Raw genomic sequence first — 25779 nt, 5'->3', positions numbered from 1 at the left:
AATGGCACTTTCTTGCCATTTTGAAAAATATAAAAAAAATCAAAAAGTGATCAAAAAGTCGTACAGTCCTAAAAATGGTAGCATTGAAAACTTCCTCAGAAGTCGCACAAAATGACACCACTAACAGCTCCGTACACCAAAGTATAAAAAAAAGTTATAAGCGCCAGAAGATGGCAAAATGAAAAAAAAACATTGTACACGAGTTTTTAATTTTTGTAAATGTATGAAAACATTATAAAACCTATACAAATTTGGTATCCCCGTGATTGCACTGACCCAAAGAATAAAGTAGACATGTCATTTGGGGCACACAGTGAAAGCCGTAAATGCCAAGCGCAGAAGAAACCGCCGTAAATGCGTTTTTTTTCACCAATTTACACGGCATGGAAAAATAAATAACATTACTATGAAGTGCAATTTGTTACGCAGAAAACAAGCTGTCACAGAGCTCTTTATGTGTAAAATTTTAAAAAAGTTGTAGATTTTTGATTGTGGGGAGTGAAAAATAAAAATTAAAAAAACAAAAAAGGTGAGGTCCTTAAATGGTTAATCGGCACATATACACAGCTGATTTTTTTTTTTAATTGCAGAAATAACTACGGTAGTGTAGAGTATAATAGTAAAGTTTGTAATATAATGCAGTAATAAACAGCTTGTCTTTGTCCTTATTCCTTCAGCATTTAGATGAGCACAGGAGCCTATAGATTAACTGTTTCCATACCTATATTTCCCTTGATAGTCTTTGGATTACAGATCTGAATTATCTGTAGACTTAAAGGGAACCTGTCATCTTATTAAACCCCTCCCAAGCCCACAAACCGTAGCTTCTCTTGTTATATGTATGTCCCTTGTAGGTCTTTTTAGCAGAATGAATGAATGAAAAAAAATGATCTTTTATTCATTTGTATGATTCAGGCAGGTGACCCCCGCCTCCTGCAGTCGGGTAACCCCTTTCCACTCAATATGCATCTCGCCCAGCCCTCCTAGATCGCAACAGAATTATTACACAATTAGGAGGCAGGACTGCTAGACGTATGGAGTGGGAGGGGTTGCCTTTTTTTTTTTTTTTAAACTTTCATTCCGCAACAGAGAAATTTTTTCAAAAGACCTACAAGGACGTACATATTACACAAGCAGGTAGGGTTTGGGGGGGAAGGGGGCTTAGTGAAGTGACAGTTTCCCTTTAAGTCACTAGACACTTTATAAGATAGCTGAATTACTCAAACTGCTTAAAGGGGTTGGCCACTTTTCAATAAATCTGTTACATTAGACAGTTCTCGGCATGTATATGTACCTGTACCTTTGCCTCCTGTGACAGCCTTTCCCTGTTATTTACATGCTGCACTTTGCATCTCTACACAACTTCCTGTTTCTCTCTCCTTGAGTCTGTCCTACTGGCAGCCTCCAGTGTGTGTTTTTTCTATCTTTTTCAGGAGAAAGGCACTTCTGAAGTAAAATATATAATAAAGTTTACTATTATCATCTATGATTGTTTTGATTTATTTGTGCTTTAACCTTTGTGCCTTAGCGCTCTGCGCAGTAGCTGTACTGCGCTGAGTCCCGCGAATAGCGCTCAGCGCAGTACAGCTACTGCGCAGAGACTATGCCAGTTCAGCGCTGCATAGCAGACAAACCGGCATCGTTAGCCACGGGATTTCAACGGTAATCTACCGCTGACATCCCCGGCTAACACCCACGGTCGGAGTGGGCTCCGATCGCGGGCATTTAACCCCTAGAGGCACCTAGACGTTATAGTACGTCCTGGTGAGAGCTTCATTAGCGCACCAGGACGCACTATAACGTCCTCTCTCCCGGGGCGCACTGTAGCTACACACAGTGCCCGGGACCTGGGAGGTCAGCTGGGATGTATAGCTGACCTCCCAGGCTTGCCGACAATGGACCGTTCCTATTGGTCCATTGTCCACGATCGCTGTGACAGCCGGTTCTGTACAGAACCAGCTGTCACAGCATCGGAGCCGGCATCGGAGGTTCCCGGTCTCACTGTCTGTACAGACAGTGTCCGGGAACGGGGAGATCGGCTGTCACGGACAGCCTGCACTCCCCTGTCACCGGCAATGGACCGCTGCTGTGGGTCCACTGCCGACGATCGCTGTGACAGGCGGTTCTGCACAGAACCGCCTGTCACAGCAGTGTCACATTCTGATTGCCGGTGCCTAGGATCGCTGTCTGCATAGACAGCGACCGGGCACCGGCGATTCTTGACCCCAGACATGTGACCAGCGATGGACCAATAGATGTGGTCCATCGCTGGCTATCACTGTGATTGGTGGATCAGATCGAACCCACCAATCACAGTGAAGCAGGGTCACAGGCGGGCACAGTATCTGTGCTGACAGGCTCTGATCTCTCTGTTGGTTGAGAGAATTTGGAGAGATCAGAGCCTGTCAGTGAATCGTCTGCCCCCACACCGTCAAATCACCCCATAAACCCCTGATCGCCCCTCTTTGTGCCCCCAGCACCTGACCCCTTCACCTCCCATTCATAAGGGAGAGTTCTCTTCTTTTTTTTTTTTTTTTCAAAATCTAAAAAAAAGTTTTAGGTAGCTTAGGTGTTAGTGCGGCGTCAATTCGTCGCGTTAGTTACTTAGTGTCAGTGCGCCGTCAATTCGTCGCGTTAGTTACTTAGTGTCAGTGCGCCGTCAGTCCGTCGCATTAGTTACTTAGTGTCAGTGCTCCGTCAGTCCGTCGCATTAGTTACTTAGTGTCAGTGCGCCGTCAATTCGTCGCATTAGTTACTTAGTGTCAGTGCGCCGTCAATTCGTCGCGTTAGTTACTTAGTGTCAGTGCGCCGTCAATTCGTCGCGTTAGTTACTTAGTGTCAGTGCGCCGTCAGTCCGTCGCATTAGTTACTTAGTGTCAGTGCGCCGTGAATTTGTCGCTTTAGTTACTTAGTGTCAGTGCGCCGTGAATTCGTCGCGTTAGTTACTTAGTGTCAGTGCGCCGTGAATTCGTTGCATTAGTTACTTAGTGTCAGTTCGCTGTCAGTCCGTCACATTAGTTATTTAGTGTCGCTTTAGATAGATTATCTCTGTTACTGACAGTGATAGTCATTGTCCGTTAGCTGTATTATTTGTTAGTTACCGTCAGTTTGTCAGTGGTTTAGTGGGTTAGTCAGTGTCTGTAAGTGTAAAAAAAACTAAAAAAAATTTAAAAAAAAGGTTGTTCGTTCATTAGTGTCAGTCACCGTCTGTCATTGTCATTTGTCATTCCGTCCCTGTCAGTCCATTAGTTAGTCAGCGTTAGTGTTAAAAAAAAAAGAAAAATAATAAAAAAATAATTGTTGTGTCGTGTTTCGTAGTTTATAAAATGGCAGTGAGGATGTACTCCGCTGAGGAAGCGTACGCCATGCTTGCCTCAGATACTGAAAGTGCCAGTGAGGGAGAACCTGAGTTTTTTCGTGATTCCTCCTCCAGCGATTCAGGAGAACCCCCTCGTAGTCGTAGGAGAGTTAGTGCTCAGGTTCTGCCTGAGGATTTAGATTGGGAACCCCTAACAGATTACACCCCCCAAATTCCGGCATTTACTGCAGTAGCAGGGATTAAGGTCCCTACTGAAGGGCTCTCTGCCCTCGGTTTTTTCAAATTAATTTTTACGGACAATTTGGTCCAATTAATGGTAGAACAAACCAATATATATGCTGAAGAATTTATACGGGCAAATCCATCTTCTTTTTATGCCAGGCCTTATAGGTGGCACCCTACAAACTGTGGGGAAATGTTAAAGTATTGGGGCCTTGTTTTAAATATGGGCCTTACAAAAAAGCCTAAAATAAGATCCTATTGGTCCACGGATGTTCTGTACTACTGCCCGCTGTACCACACAATAATGTCCAGGTCCCGATTCGAAGCTATACAAAAATTTCTTCATTTTGCGGATAATTCCTTATGCCTACCCCAGGATGACCCAAACTATGATCGACTTTTTAAAATACGCCCCGTTCTAACATTTTTAGAAGAAAAATTTTCAGCTGTCTACACCCCTCAAAGGGAAATCTCAGTAGATGAGTCCCTAATGAGCTTCAAGGGGAGAGTTAAATTCCGGCAGTATCTGCCTAATAAGCGAGCCAGATACGGAATAAAAATATATAAATTGTGTGAGGCAGACACAGGATACACATTTTCATTCCGTGTATATGAGGGCAAAGACAGGACAATACAGCCCCCAGAATGTCCACCACACATTGGCACAAATGGAAAAATTGTGTGGGACCTTATATTCCCACTACTTAATCAGGGGTACCACTTATATACCGACAATTGGTATTCAAGCGTTCCCCTGTTTAAATGTCTCATGGACAAAAGTACAATGGCCTGTGGGACAGTGCGAAAAAATCATAAACCCCTTCCCAAAACTTTTGTCAGTCAAACGCTGAGAGCTGGCGAAAGCAGAGCAGTGCAAAATGAGGGGGTGGTGTGCTTAAAATTTAAAGATAAAAAAGAGGTGATGATGCTGACAACAGTTCATGATGCCAGCTGTACCCCTGTCACCCTGCGTGGCACTTCCACCACCATCCAGAAGCCTGTATGTATACAGGATTATAATAAATTTATGGGGGGGGTTGATTTAAATGACCAGATTTTGAAGCCCTACACAGCGACTAGAAAAAACCGAATCTGGTACAAAAAACTAGCAATCCACCTTGTACAGATGGCAATGTACAACTCCTTTGTCATTTTCAGACAGGCCGGCCACCAGGGTAAATACTTAGAGTATCAGGAGAATATCATCAAATCACTCCTCCTGGGTGAAGGGGAAGGGGAAAGCTCTGCCTCATCAATAAATGTTCCCCGAATAGTACCAGGGCAACATTTTCCGTCTGTGGTGCCACCAACGGAGAAAAAGCAAAAACCCCAAAAAAGATGCCGTGTGTGCACAAAGAATGGTATCCGCAAGGATACCATATACCAATGTGACACATGTCCTTCCAAACCTGGGCTGTGTATGAAGGATTGCTTCCGAATCTACCACACAGCCCTGGAAGTGTAATTTGGAAAAATCCCATCAGTGCCATTCTGTTATTTGCCCATTTTTTTTATTTTGCCCATTTTTTAATTTTTATAACAAAACTAAAAGCATCATTATACCCTTAGATGAATACCTAATGATGTTATCTGCACATTTATAGGCCTATGCCAGTGCTGCCCAAAAATTACAAATCCGATGCCACACATAAGATACAGCCTGATAAATGTTACAAAGTATTGTTTCATTTTTATGCGCAGGTCAGTGTCTGAAAAAGTGTCTTATGAATGTAACATTTGTGGAAAAATGAAAAGCTAAAATTTAACCTCGGCTTTTCACTAAATTCTACATAAGTGACCAAGATCAAATTTTATCACTTTCAAAAAGGGATCACATGTTGGGGGCTTTCACTGTACCTTTGGGTATGTGCAAAAATAACATGACTCCGAGATATTTCAGCCAAAACTAAACTTCAAAAATAGCATTCCCTCCATTCTGAACCTTGCTATTTCACTAAAAAAGCAATTTACAACCACATTTGGAGTATTGCCATACTCAGGAGAAATTGTGTGGCATAATTCGGGGTTCTTTTCTACCTTTAACTGCTTTTAAAAATGACATTTAGCTACTTCACCCCTTGTAAAAATGGAATTTCAGGAGCTAAAGTGACATTTGCTTGAACAAATTCTAATTCTTCATTTCCACAGTCATATGCTAATGAATACTGTAAAACTTGACCTGTAGAGTCAAACCATTAACCAAACGCCTTGATATATTCCTTGAGGGGTGTAGTTTCCAGAATGGGGTCACTTTTGGGGATTTATCACTGTTACAGTACTCCAGGAGCTATTCGAACAGGACATGGGGCATGAAAATGATTTCATCAAAATCTGCTCTCCAAAAGCCTTGTTCTCTTTCCAACTCCTGCCATAAACCCCTACAGCAACTTACAAAAACATATGGGGTATTGCCGTATTCAGAAGAAATTGTGTGACAAAATTTGGGGTGCTTTTCAACCTAAACTGCTTTTAAAAATGACATTTTGGGGGCTAAAATGAGATTTTCTTGAAAAAAATGTAAATTTTCATTTTCACAGTCTTATGTTCATAAATACGGTGAAACGCCTGTAGGGTCAAACCTTCCACTTTACCACTTGATATATTCCTTGAGGGGTGTAGTTTCCAGAATGGGGTCACTTTTGGGGGTTTATCACTGTTACAGTACTCCAGGAGCTATTCAAACATGATATAGGGCATGAAAATAATTTCATCAAAATCTGTTCTCTAAAAGCCTTGTTCTCTTTCCAACTCTTGCCATATACCCCTACAGCAACTTACAACCACATATGGGGTATTGCCGTATTCAGAAGAAATTGTGTGACAAAATTTGGGGTACTTTTCAACCTAAACTGCTTTTAAAAATGACATTTTGGGGGCTAAAATGAGATTTTCTTGAAAAAAATGTAAATTTTCATTTTCACAGTCTTATGTTCATAAATACGGTGAAACGCCTGTAGGGTCAAACCTTCCACTTTACCACTTGATATATTCCTTGAGGGGTGTAGTTTCCAGAATGGGGTCACTTTTGGGGGTTTATCACTGTTACAGTACTCCAGGAGCTATTCAAACATGATATAGGGCATGAAAATTATTTCATCAAAATCTGTTCTCTAAAAGCCTTGTTCTCTTTCCAACTCCTGCCATATACCCCTACAGCAACTTACAACCACATATGGGGTATTGCCGTATTCAGAAGAAATTGTGTGACAAAATTTGGGGTGCTTTTCAACCTAAACTGCTTTTAAAAATGACATTTTGGGGGCTAAAATGAGATTTTCTTGAAAAAAATGTAAATTTTCATTTTCACAGTCTTATGTTCATAAATACCGTGAAACGCCTGTAGGGTCAAACCTTCCACTTTACCCCTTGATATATTCCTTGAGGGGTGTAGTTTCCAAAATGGGGTCACTTTGGGGGTTTATCACTGTTACAGTACTCCAGGAGCTATTCAAACATGACATGGGGCATGAAAAGGATTTCATCAAAATCTGCTCTCCAAAGGCCCTAAAGCCTTGTTCTCTTTCCAACTCCTGCCATATACCCCTACAGCAACTTACAACCACATATGGGGTATTGCCGTATTCAGAAGAAATTGTGTGACACAATTTGGGGTGCTTTTCAACCTAAACTGCTTTTAAAAATGACATTTTGGGGGCTAAAATGAGATTTTCTTGAAAAAATTGTAAATTTTCATTTTCACAGTCTTATGTTAATAAATTCTGTGAAACGCCTGTAGGGTCAAGCCATTCACTTTACCCCTTGATATATTCCTTGAGGGGTGTAGTTTCCAAAATGGGGTCACTTTGGGGGTTTATCACTGTTACAGTACTCCAGGAGCTATTCAAACATGACATAGGGCATGAAAATTATTTCATCAAAATCTGCTCTCCAAAGGCCCTAAAGCCTTGTTCTCTTTCCAACTCCTGCCATATACCCCTACAGCAACTTACAACCACATATGGGGTATTGCCGTATTCAGAAGAAATTGTGTGACAAAATTTGGGGTACTTTTCAACCTAAACTGCTTTTAAAAATGACATTTTGGGGGCTAAAATGAGATTTTCTTGAAAAAATTGTAAATTTTCATTTTCACAGTCCTATGTTAATAAATTCTGTGAAACCCCTGTAGGGTCAAGCCATTCACTTTACCCCTTGATATATTCCTTGAGGGGTGTAGTTTCCAAAATGGGTCATTTTGTCAGGGGTTTCTACTGTTCTGACACCTCAGGGGATCTACAAAAGCAACATGACACGTGAATGCTTTTTCATAAAATGCTGCTCTTCAAAAGCCCAGTGGCCCTCCTTCTGCTTTGTGCCCTGGCATGTGCCCAAAAACCAGTTCACATCTACATGTGGGATATTTTCTTACTCAGGAGAAATCACATAACATAATTTAGGATGCATTTACTCTTTTACTCTTGTAAATTTAATTTTTTTTGAACTAATTAAACCTGTTATAGAAAAAATATTATAATTTCTTAACTTTACCTCTTTTTTATTTGAATTCCTGTGAGATGCTTAAAGGGTTAACAGACACCCTTATACCCGTTTTGAGTTGTTGAAGAGGTGCAGTTTATAAATGGGGTGAATTATAGGGGTTTCTAATGTATATGCCTTCAAAAAAACACTTTAGATATGTACTGGTCCCAGAAAAACTTGGTTTTGGAAATTTTCTCTTATTTTGGAAAATTGCTGTAATATTTTTAAGCCTTCTCAAATCCTAAAAAAGTGAAAGAACTCTGTCAAAATGATGAAAACATAAATTAGAGATATGGTAAATGTTGGATATAAACTTTTTTGTGAAGTAAAATTATTTATCTGGCAAGCCAAAAATTTCAAACTATGAAAATTGAAAATTTTTCTAATTTTTTGCCAAATTTTGCTTTTTTTAAAAAAAACTACAATACATATTGGCAGACAAACACCACTATCATGATGTACAATATGTCACAAAAAAACAATCTCAAAATCACATAGATAAGTTGAAGTGTTCCAATTTTATAACCATATAAACTGACACAGGGCATATTTGAAAAATGGGTCTGCGTCCTTAAGGCCAAAATAGGCTGTGTCCCGTAGGGGTTAACATGCCTTCCGGGGGTCTTTACCCCACAATCGTCCCCCCCCCCCCCCCCCCGCGCCGTTTTCGGGGGGGCTGATCGCTGCTATGGCACCTCTGGGGTCCGATCGGGACCCCAGAGAAGCCTGAAGGCAGTGCCTTTAAGATGACGTCACAGACGTCTGGCACTGCTAATACCCTGTAATACATCAGTATTGCAGAGTATTATCATGGACAAGCAATCAGATGATTGCTTGTTCATATCCCATGGTGGATCAAGTAAAAAATGTAAAAAAAATGTTTTTCAATAAAAAATAACTTTATAAATCACTAAAAATGCCCATAAGCCCCAAAACATATAAAGAGACATATAACGCTCAAAAAAGTCTAAATCATAACACAAACCCCACATATATAGTATCACCGCGTCCGTAACAATCCATAGAATAAAACTAAATAACTATTGAACCCATATGATGAACGGCGTAAAAAAAAATGTTAACCCGCCAAAAATTATGATTTTTACTTATTATATCCCACTAAAAATGCAATAAAAAGTGATCAACAAAACATATGTACTCCAGAATGATACTGTGATACAAAGAACAACATGTCCCGCAAAAAACAAGCCATCAACCAGCTCTGTAGCCAAAAACGTAACAATGTTATGCCACTTGGAAGACAGCAATGCAAAAATGATAGATTTTTCCCCACATTATGGTTTTATTTGGCAAAAAAACATAAGAAAAAATATTCATGTCTGGTATCCCCGTAATCGTATCGACCCATAGAATAAAGATAACAGGATTATTAGGCTATACGGTGAACACGAAAAAAAAAAAAAAGTAAAAAATCCAGTACAGAATTGATGCTTTTCTACTCATGACCTCAAAAAAAAGTTCCTAAATTTTCAACAATAGGTGATACCAACCCCAAAATGGTAGCACTGGAAAAAGCTTCTCATCCCGCAAAAAAAATGCCGTCACATGGCCCAAATAACGGAAAAGCGAAAATTTTATAATGGAAAAGCGAAAATTTTATAGCCTTCAAAAGGGGGCAACAAGAAAAATAAAATCCTGGCAGCTGCAGGGTTCTCCTTCCGTTCTGCGCCTCGCTGTGCCCCCATAACAAAAGTAATGTCCACATGTGGGGGGTCGCTGCACTCAGGAGAAATTGTAGAACAAATTGTAAGATGGGTTTTCTCTTTTTATCTTTTGGAAATGTGTAAATTTTAGGGCTAGATGAACGTATAACCGACAAAATTTGACCATTCTAAATTTCACCACCATTTTGATTCAATTACTATGAAGATCTCAAGGGGTTAACAATCTTTGTAAATGCTGTTTCTGATAGTTTGAGAGGTGCAGATTTGAAAATGGGTAGGTTATATAGGGGTTTTTTGGTGCTAAATATGTAAAATTTAATTTCAAACAGTATTTATCCCCAAAATAGTCAATTCTGAAAATACGGAAAATCGCTATTCGATTTGTAGGCCGCGTGACGTCAAAATACATTATCCAAACATTTCAAAAATTATGAAAATGTAAAGTAGACAAATGGGAAATGTTATTCGGCAAGTTATTTAGGTGGTAAATCGATCTGCCTGAAAACGCGGTGATTTTGAATTTCGAAAATGGCAATTTTTTTCTAAAAATTCATCATTTTTTTTTCTTTTTTTTTTGTAAATAAACGCAAAACTTATCAGCCAAAATTTACCACTAAAATGAAGTACAACATGTGGGGAAAAAACTATCTCAGAATCGCTTTGATAAGTAACAGTGTTCAAAAGTTATAACCATATAAAGCGACGCAGGTCAGAATCCAAAAATGGGACTGAGCCTTAAGCTGTAAAATGGCTGCTTCCTTAAGGGGTTAAATAGATAATCATGAGTCAATTTGCTTTTCAGAATGCAATACAAATAATAATGCAGGTTATTAAAAAAAAAAAAATCTACATATCATTACTTTTAAAAATGCATAATGAAAACGACTGACACGTAAAGGTGGGGCAGCAGAAATCCTTGTTGTTTTTGCCTCCTTGCCGAAATAATTTCTCTTTATAAAAAAATTGTAATGCAAAGTTCTCACAATTTTGTATCTCAGGTACAACAAGAGGAGAAACTCCAGCAGCAAATTGCATCTTTAACTGGAGAATTGACATCTGAGAAAGGAAAACTGTCTGATCTACAGAAAGCCAATGAAAACCTCCAAGAAAAACTTGGGAGCCTCCAGTCAGATATGTATGGGAAGGAGTCTGAGGTCTCTGCTCTTCGACAAGATCTCAAAGTATGATTCCATGTTTTTTTTTGTTTGTTTTTTATTTACTGTTGTACACTATGCTATGTATTTTAACTGGTTTAGGCCCGTATCTGTTGCAATTAATATGCATTCATCAAATATATCCTCATATCTATGTGGCAAATTAGTTTCAACCTATTGGCTGGAATGGAATGCCCCAGGGAAAGACATGAGATATTTGTGGTTTATACTGTAGGACTTTTATTTCTATAGATGCCACCTCCTTTTTTACTATTCTATGTAACTTTAAAATGAATCTTCACTTCTGGATTCCCTGAAGATAAACAACAAATTACCGTATGTGAGGTGCCCCATCATTGCAGGACCTAATGGTAATGTAAACATTTAACACTCAGTAAGGGCCCACTAATTAGCAAGAAAACTTAGGCCATGTGTTGGCCAGGTTTCTCTTTACCTCATCTGAACTGAACATACAGCTTCATATAGATTTATGATATTTAGAGAGAGAAACAGAAGGATGGGCACCTACACATCCAAGCCAAGCTCAAAAAGTCCCTCTGTCCCAAAGATAGGTAGGCACAAAGGAGGAATCCTGGGGGGCTCCACCAAAACAGGCAAGGCAGTCACAAAGGTGAAGAAACAGTGGTGGCACTCAACTGGTAACATCCAAAATCTTTATTGTATCAAAGCAGAGGTGCGGGGGGACGCAGAACAAGGATACAATCAGTTTTGCACTACAGAGGGTTTCCTCAAACTAATGAGCAATTGAGGAAGCGCTCTATAGAGCAAAACGGACTGTAGCTGTGTTTAGCGTCCCCCTGCCCCTCCGCTTTCATACAGTAAAGATTGTGGATGTTACCATGTGGGTGCCACCACTGTTTCTTTACCTTTGCGATCATATAGATTTATGGCCCTGTCCATCCTAGAAGAACTGTGGCTCTACTTACTCTATGCTGTGAAAATTGGCACAATAGAACCGAGGTCCGTGAATGAAACCGTCTGCCTGCAGGATTTCATGAACTGACCGCAGTGCAGAAGACGGGACATAAAGTCATATATGATGGAAGGAGTCTCTGACCCCTTAAAAAACAACAGCACTGTAATATAATCCCAATTGTTGTCCAGGGGTTTTGTGGTGACTCCTTGCAGCATACATCATTATAGAGTCCTGACCTCAGCACTGTGGGGAATCTGTGAAAACCATCCAGCGCATGATTTATGTTAAAAATCCAATACATATAGAATATAACATGACTTTATTCTATTAGAAATGGTACAAATGACAAACGGGCATCTACCACCAGCATCAAGGATTGCAAACCCAGCACACTGACATACTAATGTGTTCCCCCTCTGGCAGGATCTGCTCTTCTTTCAGCTTCTTATGCCATGGTTTTTACAATAAAAGGCTTTTAAAATGATGCAAATGAACCTGTGGGGCTTTGAGCTTTTTAGGTGTAAATAAAGTGTGGAGACTTCCAGCTTCATTTGCATAATTGTAAAGCCTTTTATTTTCTTAAAGACCTTAAAAAGTTTAAAGAGAAGCAGATCCTGCCAGAGGGGGCACACGCCAGTATGTCAGTGTGCTTGTTTTACACTCCATCATCCTGGTGGTAGATGTCCTTTAAAGTGCAAGTACATTTTTTTATCCAAATTGGATCTCTGAATATTATAAATGGTAATAGTAAACTTTATGAATGCTTATTATTTTCATCATTCCTTTCAAAACTTTATGAAAACAAATAGCTTTGAAGGTTTATTTTCTAAAAAAAATAACATTTCCTGCTATACCTTACTGTCTCTTCTTTGCATCAGTGGCAATTCTGATTTATTGTATAATAAATTACCACAAACATGTGTTATAAGTGCCCAATAAGAATGAAAAATCTATTGTAGTCTTTAGAGGAGAAGCTGATCCTTGCCCAAGAAGAACTGAAGTCTAATAGGAATGAAATAAGTAGTCAGGGTAAACAAATAAAAGAACTAACTACAATAAAAACCAGCATGGAGCAGGAAGTATCGTCAAAGACAGACCAACTCAAGGAACATGGGCAGAACCTGCAGGAACTCCAAAAACAGAAGGTAAATCATTGTATCCTATGTATGCTATGTACTTTCTCTTCCTTATTACACGCTTTTACCACATTTCTTATTTTACATTGCTGTATGATATTTCAGTTTTCCCTTTTAGTCTGTTTAATAATATTATTAGCTCTTTTTTTTTTGTTTTGCTTATCTTTAATTTATAATTCAGAGCAAGGGTACATTCACAAGACAGGGTGGGTATACCGCTGTGCGCTGGAGAGTAGGAGGTGACACCTGCATAAAGAAAAGCGCAGACACAGCCTTTTCCCCGTGTACAGCGTTGAACGTTACCACACGTGTGGCCGCTATTGCCTTCTATGGGTTCGTATTTGAGGCCGCACATACATCCCCCCCAGATGACCGTCTGAATGTACCCTAAGATAGATTTAGGGCTGTATTTTCTGTACATTCTGTCTTTTCCTGCAAATGTTCTCCAGAAACCCTCAGAAGCAGGTAATCTGCTTGTTGAACTCCATGTCCTCAAACATGCCACCTTTTTGTTTTCATTTCCGTTGTGTTCTGTTTTTCAGGCTCTTGTAGACAGAGAATTGAGTGATGAGAAAGGGAAAGCAAATAATCTTATTGCCCTTAAGACTAAGTTAGAGGAAGAACTCACAAAGAAGAGAGAAGAATTAAAGAGTATCAAAGAGGAATATCAAAAGGTATTTTCCCAAAAATCCCGAGTGCAAAAAGGGAAGACAATAATCTCTCGTTGTTAATAAAAGTAAGGCTAGGTTCACTCTACCATTGAACCAGCGTTCCTTACCTCTGTTAAAATGAGTAAAGAAGGAAGGTTTAAATTATCAATTAAAAATCCCACTGACATAAATGTATATTTTTTGTCATCCGTTATTTTCCGTTCAGGCAGGTATTTATCAATGTGTTTTATGTATGGAAAAAATGACGGTGGCTGCAGTACTTTTCTTCTGTTTGAAAATGAAGGCAAAGATAACGGATATTTGTCTAATTCGAACATAACGGATTACATAAAATTTACATTGATGTTAATGAGATTTTTAAATGATAAATATGGGTTTAGCTTTGACAATGCCTTCTTTTTGTGTAATGGTTACAGACCTTTAAACTGGATTTCTCTTATTTCTGAACAGAAAACCAGCAATCTGGAAGAAGCCAAACAACTGCTGATTCAGCAGAAGCTGGAGCTCCAGGGTAAGATGGAGAGCTCCTTGGCGGCACTAAAACAGGAGAAGGAGCAGCAGCAGGTAGTGAAGGATGAACTGAAAAGACAGGAGGAACAATGGAAGAAGCAGCATACCGAGCTGAGAGAAAAACTGGTAACTAATTTGTTATGTGTAGGAGCAGTACTTGTATAGTGAAGAATGGGCTGCAGTTACACATATTACCATGTATGAATTGTATCATTGCACATTTATATATCAGAGCATCACCCTGCATGTGTGTTCCCTCTTTCATCAGATCACAGAAGGAAAGGAAAGAGAGGATCAAAAGAGGAAGCATGAAGAGAATGAGTCTAAGCTGACCATGCAGATCACAGCTTTAAATGAAAACCTGGCAACGCTGAAGAAGGAATGGCAGAGCAGCCAGCGAAGGGTCGGGGAACTGGAGAAGCAGACAGATGATCTGCGAGGAGAGATTGCAGTGCTGGAAGCTACTGTTCAGAATAACCAGGAGGACAGACGGGCACTTCTGGAAAGGTAGGTTTCACAACTTTTATCAGTAAATTGTAGAAATGAAAATTCTAATCGAGCATTACTCAAGAAGGCAACTCCTAAGTCACTAACTTTTCAAGAAACGTTTCCTATTACTGCACTATACTGATGATGGAGACAAAAAAATGCCTCTGTCTCTGAAAACTCTTTAATATCTCAAATACCCTCCTCCTCTATTAAGGCCCTCCTTTCATAGATACATTTGTTGCCTGCACTTAGCTTGTGATTCTCCTTTTACAGATCCTGTCATCATTTTCTTACTATTGTGTTTTAGGTATCTCAAAAGTGAGGGAGAAATTGAGAAGCTACAAGCCAAAATAGTTGAGCTACGGAAAAAAGTAGATGAAAGCACATATGCCATGGAGGAGCTTGGACGAGAAAATCAGTCACTACAGGTGATGTCCCAGCATTTCTTCATACCCTGAGAATATTAATGGAGTCTCATAAACAATGGTTACCTGCACACAGCAGTCCTGTGTACAGATGACTATGCACAAAAGTGTTAGGTGACCAGAATCGCACGTTGTGGTAATATTAGTTGAAATTCTGTAACCATCTTATGTCACTATTGACCACAACATCTCGTAAGAGAGTAATTGAATGTCAATGGCAAGCAAAAGGCATTGCATGATGAAAATTCTAGTTTTTATTCTTTAGCAAGAACTACCTGTTTGCACAAGAATGAAGAACATTTACTAATTCTTGTACATTCCTAACCTACAGATAAAACACAGTCAGGCACTTAATAGAAAGTGGACTGAAGACCATGAAGTACAGAACTGCATGGAGTGTGGAAAAGGATTTTCAGTAACCATTAGAAGGGTAAGATGTGAATATTTCTTAATAAGAATATTTGTGTCACTGATTTTCTTAAATCTGGGGAAAGAAATAAGGTTGTAGATGTTGACATGGGGGTGGCAGAACTTGCCTTCACAACTAATGCATCACTATGATTCATGGAGAATATATATGCATATATCCTTTCTAGCAATACCTCTTTGATGTTAAAGGGAACCTGTCACCAGGAGACCTATTTTTAGCACCTCCCAGTCCCCTGCCATAGAGAACAGTACATACACTGCCAAATAGTTTTTGTATATAAAAATATTAGGTTGTACAGAAAAAAAAGATATGTTTTGTAGTACCTTTTAATTCCATGTGCTCTGTGACTAGGCCATTCGTCCCCTGGGAGTGGCTATAGAGGAGCATTTTCCCCTCCATCTTTAGGAAAACCGTTCTTCTGTTGTCCTTTTCAAATATATAAAACGCCCATCACCGGCTTAGCGACGCCCCTTGCAGTATCCACACTGCCGGCGTTAGCCATTCCCAGGGGACGAATGGCCTAGTCACTACAAAAGAGTCATATTTTGTCTGAGTTGAATTGCTTTTAGAGTCTAGAGGAGGTGCATCACTTTAGAAGCCCTTAATACCGTGGATATACTTGTAAAGATGTGAAGCTCCTCTCTCAAAACCCCTTCATGGTTTGTGTTCTGGTGCTAAAGAACTAGACTTACAGGCAGATAAAGACATTGATGTCTCTTCGTTCCTTGGATATGTTAGGAGAGCAGTTTGTACAGAAACAATATGTTATAAAAACATTTGTTTTATTCTTAAAGGTTGGCATCTTTTTCCAACCTTGTATACTATGACACTGTGTTTGGCTGTTTTGTTCTTCAGTAAATCCAAAATCCTAAACATTTCATTCATTTTGTTTTCTTTCTCTTTGCAGCACCACTGTAGACATTGTGGAAATATCTTCTGTGCAGAATGTTCCTCAAGGAATGCCTTAACTCCCTCCTCCAAAAAACCAGTCCGTGTTTGTAATACATGTTATAGCGATTTGCAAGGATAGTAAAGGGTTTGTAGGCAAATCTCTGCAAATTACATCTAGTATTTTTGTTATTGCACTTCATAAAGCACTCAAAGTACTTATTACTATGGATGAAGATTGTAAAATTTGAAAACACAAAGTTACCTTTTCAATGGTTTTATTGCTACAAAGTCAAATATTGTATTTTTCATGAGACACAAGCTTAGGGAAGCCTCCTGCCCCACACATATTGGTCCCATTTGCCAACATTTTTTATTTTGTCCACTGTCTGTAAATAGTTGCCTATCAGAAACGTAACAATGTATTTTTTATACATAACAAGAAAACACATACATGTGAATTTTTTTGTTGCTGCCTGGGAGTAAGACTGTCTTGTTTTCCAGTACTGATCCGCCTTAGTTGGTGTTTCTGGCTCCGCATGCTGGCTCACTCACTGCAGGCTAATGAAGGCCTATCTCAGTGACCATGTAAACTAGTATTTCATCACCCTCTTGTTATTTGCACATCCAGATATCTGGACTGGATCCGTTGTGTAATTCTTGCTCTCTAGTGACTATTTTGCAGTTAGTCGCTGTGTACATATGTGTACTTGTGTGTCATGATGGATATGACTGAATGCACACTATTCCTGGTCCGTACTTTGTCCTCAGGCGTGACTATATACTTTGATCTCTTGTATGTGGCCTTTTCTACCATAAACCATGCAGGCCAACCAATGATGCCAAGTCAAAGAAGACTTTGAACTTGGTTACTGTTGTCACGCAGCAGATTACATTTTTTTTCCACTTGATCATATGATATCCAGATTTCCCAGTGGTGTCCGGCTTGGCTTTGTTTTTATACTAATTTAGGTGCTTTGTACAGAACTCTGTATTATTATTGCGGTGAAAAGGTAAAAGGTTAGGTTAGTTAATGAATCCCATTCCAAGTCCCGTGAGATTGCAGCAGACAAGCGTTTGTTGATGTTCCCTCTTCATACAAGCCAACCTGGCCGTCAAAAGATTGTTCCTTCCCTGTTACGGCCCAATCCTTTGTGGCATCTTATTACAGAAATTCTCAATAAGGGGGTTGGAGGAATCGCTTACCCCAAAATTATTTGCATTGCTATCGGCCCTATGGGGCGTGTAGCAATGTGCTGCTGAGAGTCCCCTAGCTTGTACAATCTGCTGCTAGAAACTAACCATGTTGTAAAAGATATTCCAGAGTTAATCCGGTTTTTGGTTTTTTTTTGTAAATAAAGCCGTATCCTTGTATGAAGTGAAGTTTACGGTCTGTGAATGGAAAGCTTTTGTTCCTTTTTTTCTTTTATATCCATAACCTGACATTTGTTTAGTTAGACTCTTGGCTAAAATGTGTATACAGCTGTATCCCTATAAGGCAATGCTGTTCTCTGTCATCCTGACATGAAAATTGTATAGCAACTAAACCGTCATATTAAGGATCAGTTTGTATCGGGGCATTTATATCAACTTATGGGGGAATGAGTGCGGCAGCAGTTGTTCCTTCCTGTGTGCTTGGTATTGGCCACTATGACAACTCGCCAGTTGTTATGTAAATGCTCCCCACCCATGTTTGGACCTGCAGTGTCTGACTGAGCATAAGCCAGTTCCCATTTACTGATAAGACTTACAAACTGTATACTGGACAATGACGTCCTGTGTTTCAGTTCCTCACAAAGGTTAAGCTTTGCATACATGACTGAAACTTCCCTCTAACAAAAATAATAAATCGTTCAGAATGGCCAATACATTTATTTTCATTCATGATTTCATGCTGACGGCTCACTATAACTTTAGTTTATCCCAATGTTTTTAAATTTGTGTAATCTCAACCTTTGGGTTTTTTTTGTTTTTTTTTAGTTCTGATGAAAATGTATACCATTTTCTTTTTAGATGATTGAAACATATTTTAACATTCAGAGTAATAGTGATGAATGTGATGGGACGTTTAATATATCATGTATTGAAGTCCATTCTAATACAGCATACAAGCCAGTGATATGAAATACAATATGCATCTTTACCTTTTTCTAACTTGCCTGCACAGTAAGATAACTGGTAAGATAACCTTGGTCTAGCATAGGTAGTTGAGGGAGTTTTCTACAGAGATTCTCCTTACAAAACATTGTATATTAATTTTATTGTATTAAAGGGGTTGGCCAATTTTCCTCATGTTTTTTGTAATGTGTAAGTGTGGGGGGCAGAATATTAGGTAATTAACCAATATACATCTCTTAAAAGTTCTGCACAGCTTTCTTGATTAGTAAATTGAAGCCTCATCAGTGAGACTTCCTGTGCATGTAATAGCTAAAGATGGAGGATCATGTGATCTCTGACTGTCCATGAAGAATCACCTGGGCAGGGAGATTGTTTATGGACAAATGTATATTGGTATATTACCTTATATCCTTCCCCCCACACTTACACACTCATTACAAACATAAGGTAAAGTGGCCCTTTAAATCTCATTTGCAAACAGTATAAAAATGTGCTATAGGGTATCATTTTCAATTCTCATTGGCAGTAAAGTGCCCGCTGGTACACCCTTTTTCCTGTATGATGTGTAGTCCATCACATTGACGTGGTGAATCAAGCAGGTGCCGCAGCAGCTGGTGTACTGAGAAGCTCATTTGCAAAAAAAAAATCATAACTTTAAGGCGTTTGAAGTCCCGTGGACAATTCTGTATTTACTTGTGAGGTTTTTCAGGAGCTGTTGACTCCCTTTAAAGGGAACCTGTCAGACACATCTCCACCAAACCGAAGGTCCTCTCTTTTTCTGTAGGGAGTTGTTCAGTATGATGATATTGAAATGAGTCCGCAGCTCCTCTGAATTAAAAAACGACCCCCATTCTGCATTGTAATTTTGTGAATTGAGTCAGCCGGTTGTTCCTCCTTGGTCCTCTGGTATAAACACCCCCTGCACATTTATACACTTTTCTGTGATGCAGCTTAGAAGTTGGGGGGTGTTGCAGTCTAAGCTCTGGATCACCCGGCTGACTCAGGATTCACACGATTACAATGCAAGTGGAGGATCAGTTTATAATTCACAGCTGCTGCTGACTTATTTCAGTATCATCATTCAGAGCAGCTTACTACACAATATGAGAGGATCTTTGCTTTGCAGGTTAGAAGTGCCTGACGGGTTCCCTTAAATGAATTCAGTCACAGATTTCACTGTGGAATGTCTATGGTTAGTCTCACTCCAGCACATTTGTTAGATTACTTTCTCCTCCATTTAACATCCATGCCATGAATATGTAGGGTGCATGGGAGAATGTGTTCTGAAAGTTGGTGGACTTTATGATTTTAGCTACATGTTATACTTCTTCAGGTCTGTCATGTTGATGTCCAGCGCGATTTGAGGCAGTGCTGAGTGTACACCCAGTCCAAGGAGCCTTTTGGGACCTATAAAGTGTCTCATCCTCATACAAAGAGACCAGTATTATGAATTCATGGGGCCTGGCACAGCAGTTTCAAGTTATATATGGACCAGTGCGAAGAAAAGAGTGGTTTTCCCTAATTTTAATGACTCCTTTTAGTGTGGAGACTTCTCTGGGAGAATGGATTGTCAATGGTTGCTATGGATGAAGCTGTGCACAGATAAGGAAGTCATAGGGGACCTTTGAATGTTTCTACAAATCCGGCTCTGGCCAGATCAGGCTATTTCCTCTAAATGATGCAGCAAGCTGAACAATATATGAACAAATGCCAAATTTACTAGAATCTTATGGGCTGGGGGCTTGTTACCGGTCGGGTATCTGCACAGGGCTAACTCCATTTCATGTCATGTCTTTTTGCATCAAAATTTACATTTTTTAAATGTTTTCTTTTGAGCAACGTGCCATATGTACTAGTCAACGTGACGCTGTGGGCTATGTGTTTTGTGGCTTTACAGTGTAAATATCATTGGTAGCATAACATACAGCCTACTTACCTGCTGTGTGACACTGAGAGCTGTACTACCTCTACTACACCTGTGTCATGGCAGTGCTACACTCTTAATTGTGTGCTCCACTGGCTTCATCTCACGTATTCACCAGACTCTAATAATAAATGTGGACTACCTCTTTCCGTATTTGTATTCGGTTCATTGCAGATATTTGCATGATTTGCATATGTGCTCATTATTTCTTATCCCTAGAGCAGCCAAGTCACAGAGAAGATTGGATTCCCTGTAGTTAAAGGGTTTATCTCAACTATATGATGTATCTAGAGGATATGTCAAGCAAAGAAAATCCAGAGCAGCACAACATAGATACTAATGGTTCACACCAGGAACTATATACGGCTTAGCACCATCTCTTAAGTGGGTGTAAGTCCATAGAACAGGCTAAAGAAAATGAGATCTAAAGAAGTTTATTTCATGGCTGGATTCCACATTTAAGCTTCATGAAGGTTTAACATCGAAATGTAGCATCCACTTCACCTTTTGGAGTGCTGCTTCTTCTGTGGACTTGTAGGGTAGGTCATAAATACCTTATAGGTGCTTGTCCTGTTTCTTGAGAACATGAGACTTTTGACCTACATCTTCCACCGTGTTTGAATGGAGCACTGCACTATTAATACTGAATAATACTGTAATACCACTATATGACTTCACTTTTATAAAATGCTTTTAAAGTGGAATTTTAAAGAAACCTAATAATGTGTGCACAGGGGTTGGTGTACTAAGACTCCTGCCTCTTAGTCAATCCTACATGGTTTGACTTCTCTAGTCCAAGTCCATCCTCGGTTAAAAAGCAGGAGTAGCCATTACTCTTTTTTTTTAGGTGGAGACATTAGTAACTTAGGTGGGCGGGAGCGTTCCCACACGGCTCCCCGTCCCCACCTATTCACCTCTTCCCTCGTAGCGTGCACTGCCAAAAAGTTAGGGAATCTGCCTATTTTAATGAGCCACGTCCGCAAGAAATGCACAATGTTTAGTACATCTCCCCCACTGTGCGCATGCTACAAATTAAGAGGCATTGAACACATTGATATCATTTCAACCTCTGGGCGGCCTTGTATATGTGTGATATAGCTGTAAGACTATCTAAGGGTAAATGCGGCAGAGGTTTAAATGAATAAATTACAAGTTCTACTGAATCTTTTTACTAAAACCATTTATATAAATCTGCTTGGCTTCTACATCTGCCAGTAGGTTACACTGCATGTCATCATGGTGTACACTCATCATGGAGCGCCCAGGAAGTAAGTTTCAAATCAATTGTTATCAATTTTGCGTACTTAAAAGGTATGTATTTTAGATTCACCTTTACCTCCTGAGAATTGAGTCTATGGCTACTATCCAAACCTATATGGAGGGGTATAACTAAAGCAGGCCTAGAGGGTAGCATTACACCAGGAGCCTCTATAACAGTGGTGGCGAATCTATGGCATGGGTGCCAGAGGTGGCACTTAGAGCCCTTTTTGTGGGCACCCAGGCCATCACCAGAGAGGACTCCAGGGAACCTGGAGGAAAGATACATTGATCATCCAAATTTCTTCTATTTTCTACTTTATTGGTGTCCTCAGGGTGCTGATATGAATGTAAGCAGTGACAGAACAGGGAGTTTGGGCACTCGGTCTCTAAAAGGTTCACCATTGCTGCTCTATAAGGTGTCTCTACCCAATATGAGAACAGTTCTAAAGACAATACATTGTAGTTGGTTTCCTGACATAGATTTTGCTTTTGTGCCCCGCAGATTCACCTTACACCTTTGCTAAATCTCTACCATGTACAGCATCTACAACTAAATTTGTTCTGCCCTCGCATGTACTGACATTTTCTCCCATGTTTAGTTAGAAAAAATTGGATAACTCATAAAATGTGCTTCATTGGCCTCACAACTGCCCTGCTCCCAGATGATATCAAAATTGTGAATATTGTAGTAACTTTATTTTAGATTTTCTACCTTCATGCCAGATGTTCTGAAATTGCTGTATACCTTCTTCACATCAGGTGCAGTACAGTTCCTGTACATCATTATTACAGCATTTTGGCCTATAAGCTTGAAAGTAGCTTTTTACAGCTTTGCCCTACTCTTGGTGTAAATAAAAAGAAAACGCCCAATGCAGAAACATCATGCAGCGAATGCTTTTAATGAGCAAATATTAGGTCCAATTGTGAATTTAGCCTAATCTCAAAGAAATCTTCTATAAAAAAGTATGTGCTATAAAAATGTAGAAGGTCTATGTACTTCCCACACACAGAAAATACTGTCTGAATTAATTATATTTGGCTAGACCATAAAATAAACTCGAATGGGGGAGAATTACTATGCAAAAATGTGGCAATGTTTAATGGGAGTCAAAAATACTGTCCATAAGGTTGAACACAAATAGACAAAAGAGAATTTTGAGAATTTTGTCCCATTGCTATGGCATGCACTAAGTCATTGGATAGAAGATATGATATAAGGCTAGGTAACGGAGACAGGACCTTATTATGTAGCATGAGATGAATTGTGATTCACCTGAGGCACATTGAATCATGATTACAGTTTGCAGAGAAGAAGGGACTCCTTGTATCATAAATAACTATGATCTTTGGAGTCCGATCCCGGTGCTAGTTGCATCATGGAGCCAAGCATGATTGTGTGACACTGGCCTAACTGCACTGTTTCTACAAGCAGAGCATGAATGAAAAGTGAAAAAATTGTAACACTTCCCTAAGATACGACAATTGTGTTAAGCATATTAAAAATTAAAAGCTTTAAAAACTTTTTACCTAGAAGGCCATAAGTTTAGTTTGTATGTAATTAGGGAGCAGACAGGCTCCCTAGTCGATGAACTAGTTTAGGTCTTGGCTACATACATGCAGTGGTAGAAGGATGTGTCCAGGGGTGTACCTTGGTGAGGCAGGACCCCCCCTACACCCTCAAAAAATATACATATTTCTGTACTCACACATACACACACTGTACTCACTCTTACACACATACACACATGTATATACTGATAAATATGCAGTATAGTATGTATATAAGAATGCACATCCTGTATTTAGTTTGTCAGATTGGATGCCAGGGCCCCCTGACGCTGTGGGCCCCATAGCAGCGGCTACTGCTGTAGTTACTCCCCCGGATGTGTTAGGCTAAAACCTTGCTTATGTGTATATTGGAGTCCTTCAAGGGACATTAAGAAAGCCTGTTCAGCTATAGTCTTTCTTGATGTCTTCATATTGCCCAAAATCCTCTCTGCCAGTATCTTAAACATGCCACTAGTGTAGGGATCAAATTGATCATATAATGGATGTTCTTTCAAGTATATCGGATAATAACATTATGACAGTTAATATCTGCTGCATTTATTGCTGACACTCTTGGTGGTTGTGTGTGAAGCTTTTGTCATATCCTTTAAATGACCCTCAGTCTCCAGACAAGTATGATCCCTCTGAGGAAACTGAGATGACACTGTGTGATGTGAGATAAAATACATGTTACATAATGTTTAGAACTTGATGAACTTGGCATAAATGGCAAGTAACTTTGTATTTACAGCCGCACGTAAATCAGAATTGCTCCTATAATCTGGCCCTGCTTTCTGCAGTGAATGTGAGACTCTGCTCATGGGTTCTTATGCACTTTGTGATTTATGAATTCCTTTGATCTTTGCAATGCAATTGATGCACATTACACTACACGTAACTGGATCATATGAAACGTATACAGTTTTGCATGAGTATTTTTACCTGTTTTCTTTCTAAGCCCTTCTTTCAATGTTGTGTTTACAACTTGTGATCATGTAGTGGTGCCTTACGTTGTGAGAGCTGTTATTCCAGTGCACACTTCTGTTGGAGACGTATCTGTGTAGACATATTGCGGGTCCTAGACTTGAGTGGAAGGATGCTTGTTGAAATGTTTTCTAATCTGTATAGCAAATGTTAAATAAAATAGATCTTTCTAACAAGTTGTGGTCTACAGTTTTCTTTATTGGACATTTGCTGGGGTGTACAGCTGTACGAGAACTGTCACAAGAATGAAATATACTGCATTAATTGGTGACAAAACTACAGTTGGAGGAAATACTGTAAGTAGTTGATCCCAGGCCGTTTTTTTTTCCCTTCCAAGTTTTCCCACCTACAAAGAATGGAGAGTTCTGTAACTTTTATTGTAGGTACCCTTCAACTTCCTTCTTCCTCCAAACCCAACAAGTAGAGTTGATACTTAAAAGTTCGATTTTGGTCTCATCTGACGACATGACTTTCTCCCATGGTTCCTCTGGATGATCCAGATGGTCCGTGGGGAACTTCAAACGGGCCTGGACATGAGCTGGCGAACCTTGCAAGCCCTGCAGGATTGTAATCCATGACAGCCTAGTGTGTTACCAACAGTAATTCTTGAGACTGTGTTCCCAGCTGGCTTCAGGTCATTGACCAGGTATCCTGAGTAGCTCTGGGCTGCTTCCTAACCTTTCAGAGAAAGGTGAGATCTTGCATGAAGCCCCAGACCAAGGAAGATTGACGGTCATCTAATATTTCTACTGTTTTATAATAATTGTGCCAAGAGTTGTCTTCACACTAAGCTGCTAGCCTATGGTCCTGTAGCCCATCCGAGTCTTGTTCAGGTCTACAATTTTGCCCCTGGGGTCCTTGGACAGCTTTTTGGTCTTGCCCATGGTGGAGAGGTTGTAGTGTGACTGAACTTATTTCCTGTATAAAAGACACCTGACTACTCACTCAATCAAACAGGTTACACAATTAATACAGGTGATGAGGGCAGCGTAGGAGGATCTTCTTAAAGAAAAACTAACAGCAGTAAAGAGTGGAGTAAAAAAAAAAGATATTTCCAAAAAAGAAAAAAAGGGGAGGGGGAATTGTAGGAGAAAGTTGTGAGGGTATTAAGATTTAACTTTTATTATTTTTAAAAAAAGAGGAGAAGGAGCAGCACCTCTCAGTGATATGTTCTCACCCATTATGATCCACACCTGCTTTTGGCTTCAAAAACAGCATCTGAAAAACTGAACGTTTGAACGCACCCTGAGCGAGCCAGATTTCTTGCTTGTTAAGAATCAAATACTTCTTTCATGCAATAAAATTGCTCATTAATCATACATCATAAATCATAAATGTGATTTTCTGGATTTTTTTGTAGATTCTGTCTCACAGATGAAGTGTACCTACAGTAAATTACAGACATCTCCATTTTTTGTAAGTGGGAAAACTTGCAAAATCTGTACTATAATGTACTTATTTCCCCCAGTGTAACTATAAAAGAGGAGTGTCACTCCTGACTTTCATTAGTAGCTTGCAGTTATTTGTAGAAATAGTCTCTGGAGTTTCCAAAGGCTTATGCATTAACCCAGTATTGGATACAAAGGATCAGGTTACATTT

General features: G+C 39.5%; 1 protein-coding gene across 6 annotated transcripts in view; it reads left to right on the top strand.

The window, feature by feature from the left end:
- EEA1 (early endosome antigen 1) overlaps nt 1–24355 on the top strand; it is an 80005-nt gene extending 55650 nt beyond the window's left edge. For all 6 annotated transcript variants that reach the window (XM_072146557.1, XM_072146559.1, XM_072146558.1 and 3 more), the window contains 8 exons: nt 10704–10886; nt 12756–12941; nt 13475–13606; nt 14054–14239; nt 14382–14620; nt 14910–15030; nt 15359–15457; nt 16365–24355. In XM_072146557.1, the coding sequence (XP_072002658.1) occupies nt 10704–10886; nt 12756–12941; nt 13475–13606; nt 14054–14239; nt 14382–14620; nt 14910–15030; nt 15359–15457; nt 16365–16487 (1269 nt within the window). In that variant the 3' untranslated portion in view covers nt 16488–24355. The remainder of the gene's footprint in view (nt 1–10703; nt 10887–12755; nt 12942–13474; nt 13607–14053; nt 14240–14381; nt 14621–14909; nt 15031–15358; nt 15458–16364) is intronic.
- Nucleotides 24356–25779: the final 1424 nt, after the last annotated feature.

The sequence above is a fragment of the Engystomops pustulosus genome, chromosome 4, assembly GCF_040894005.1.
Source record: "Engystomops pustulosus chromosome 4, aEngPut4.maternal, whole genome shotgun sequence".
NCBI lineage: Eukaryota > Metazoa > Chordata > Amphibia > Anura > Leptodactylidae > Engystomops > Engystomops pustulosus.
The sequence above is the reverse complement of the archived record's forward strand: the minus strand, read 5'-3'. Positions and strand labels throughout refer to the sequence as shown.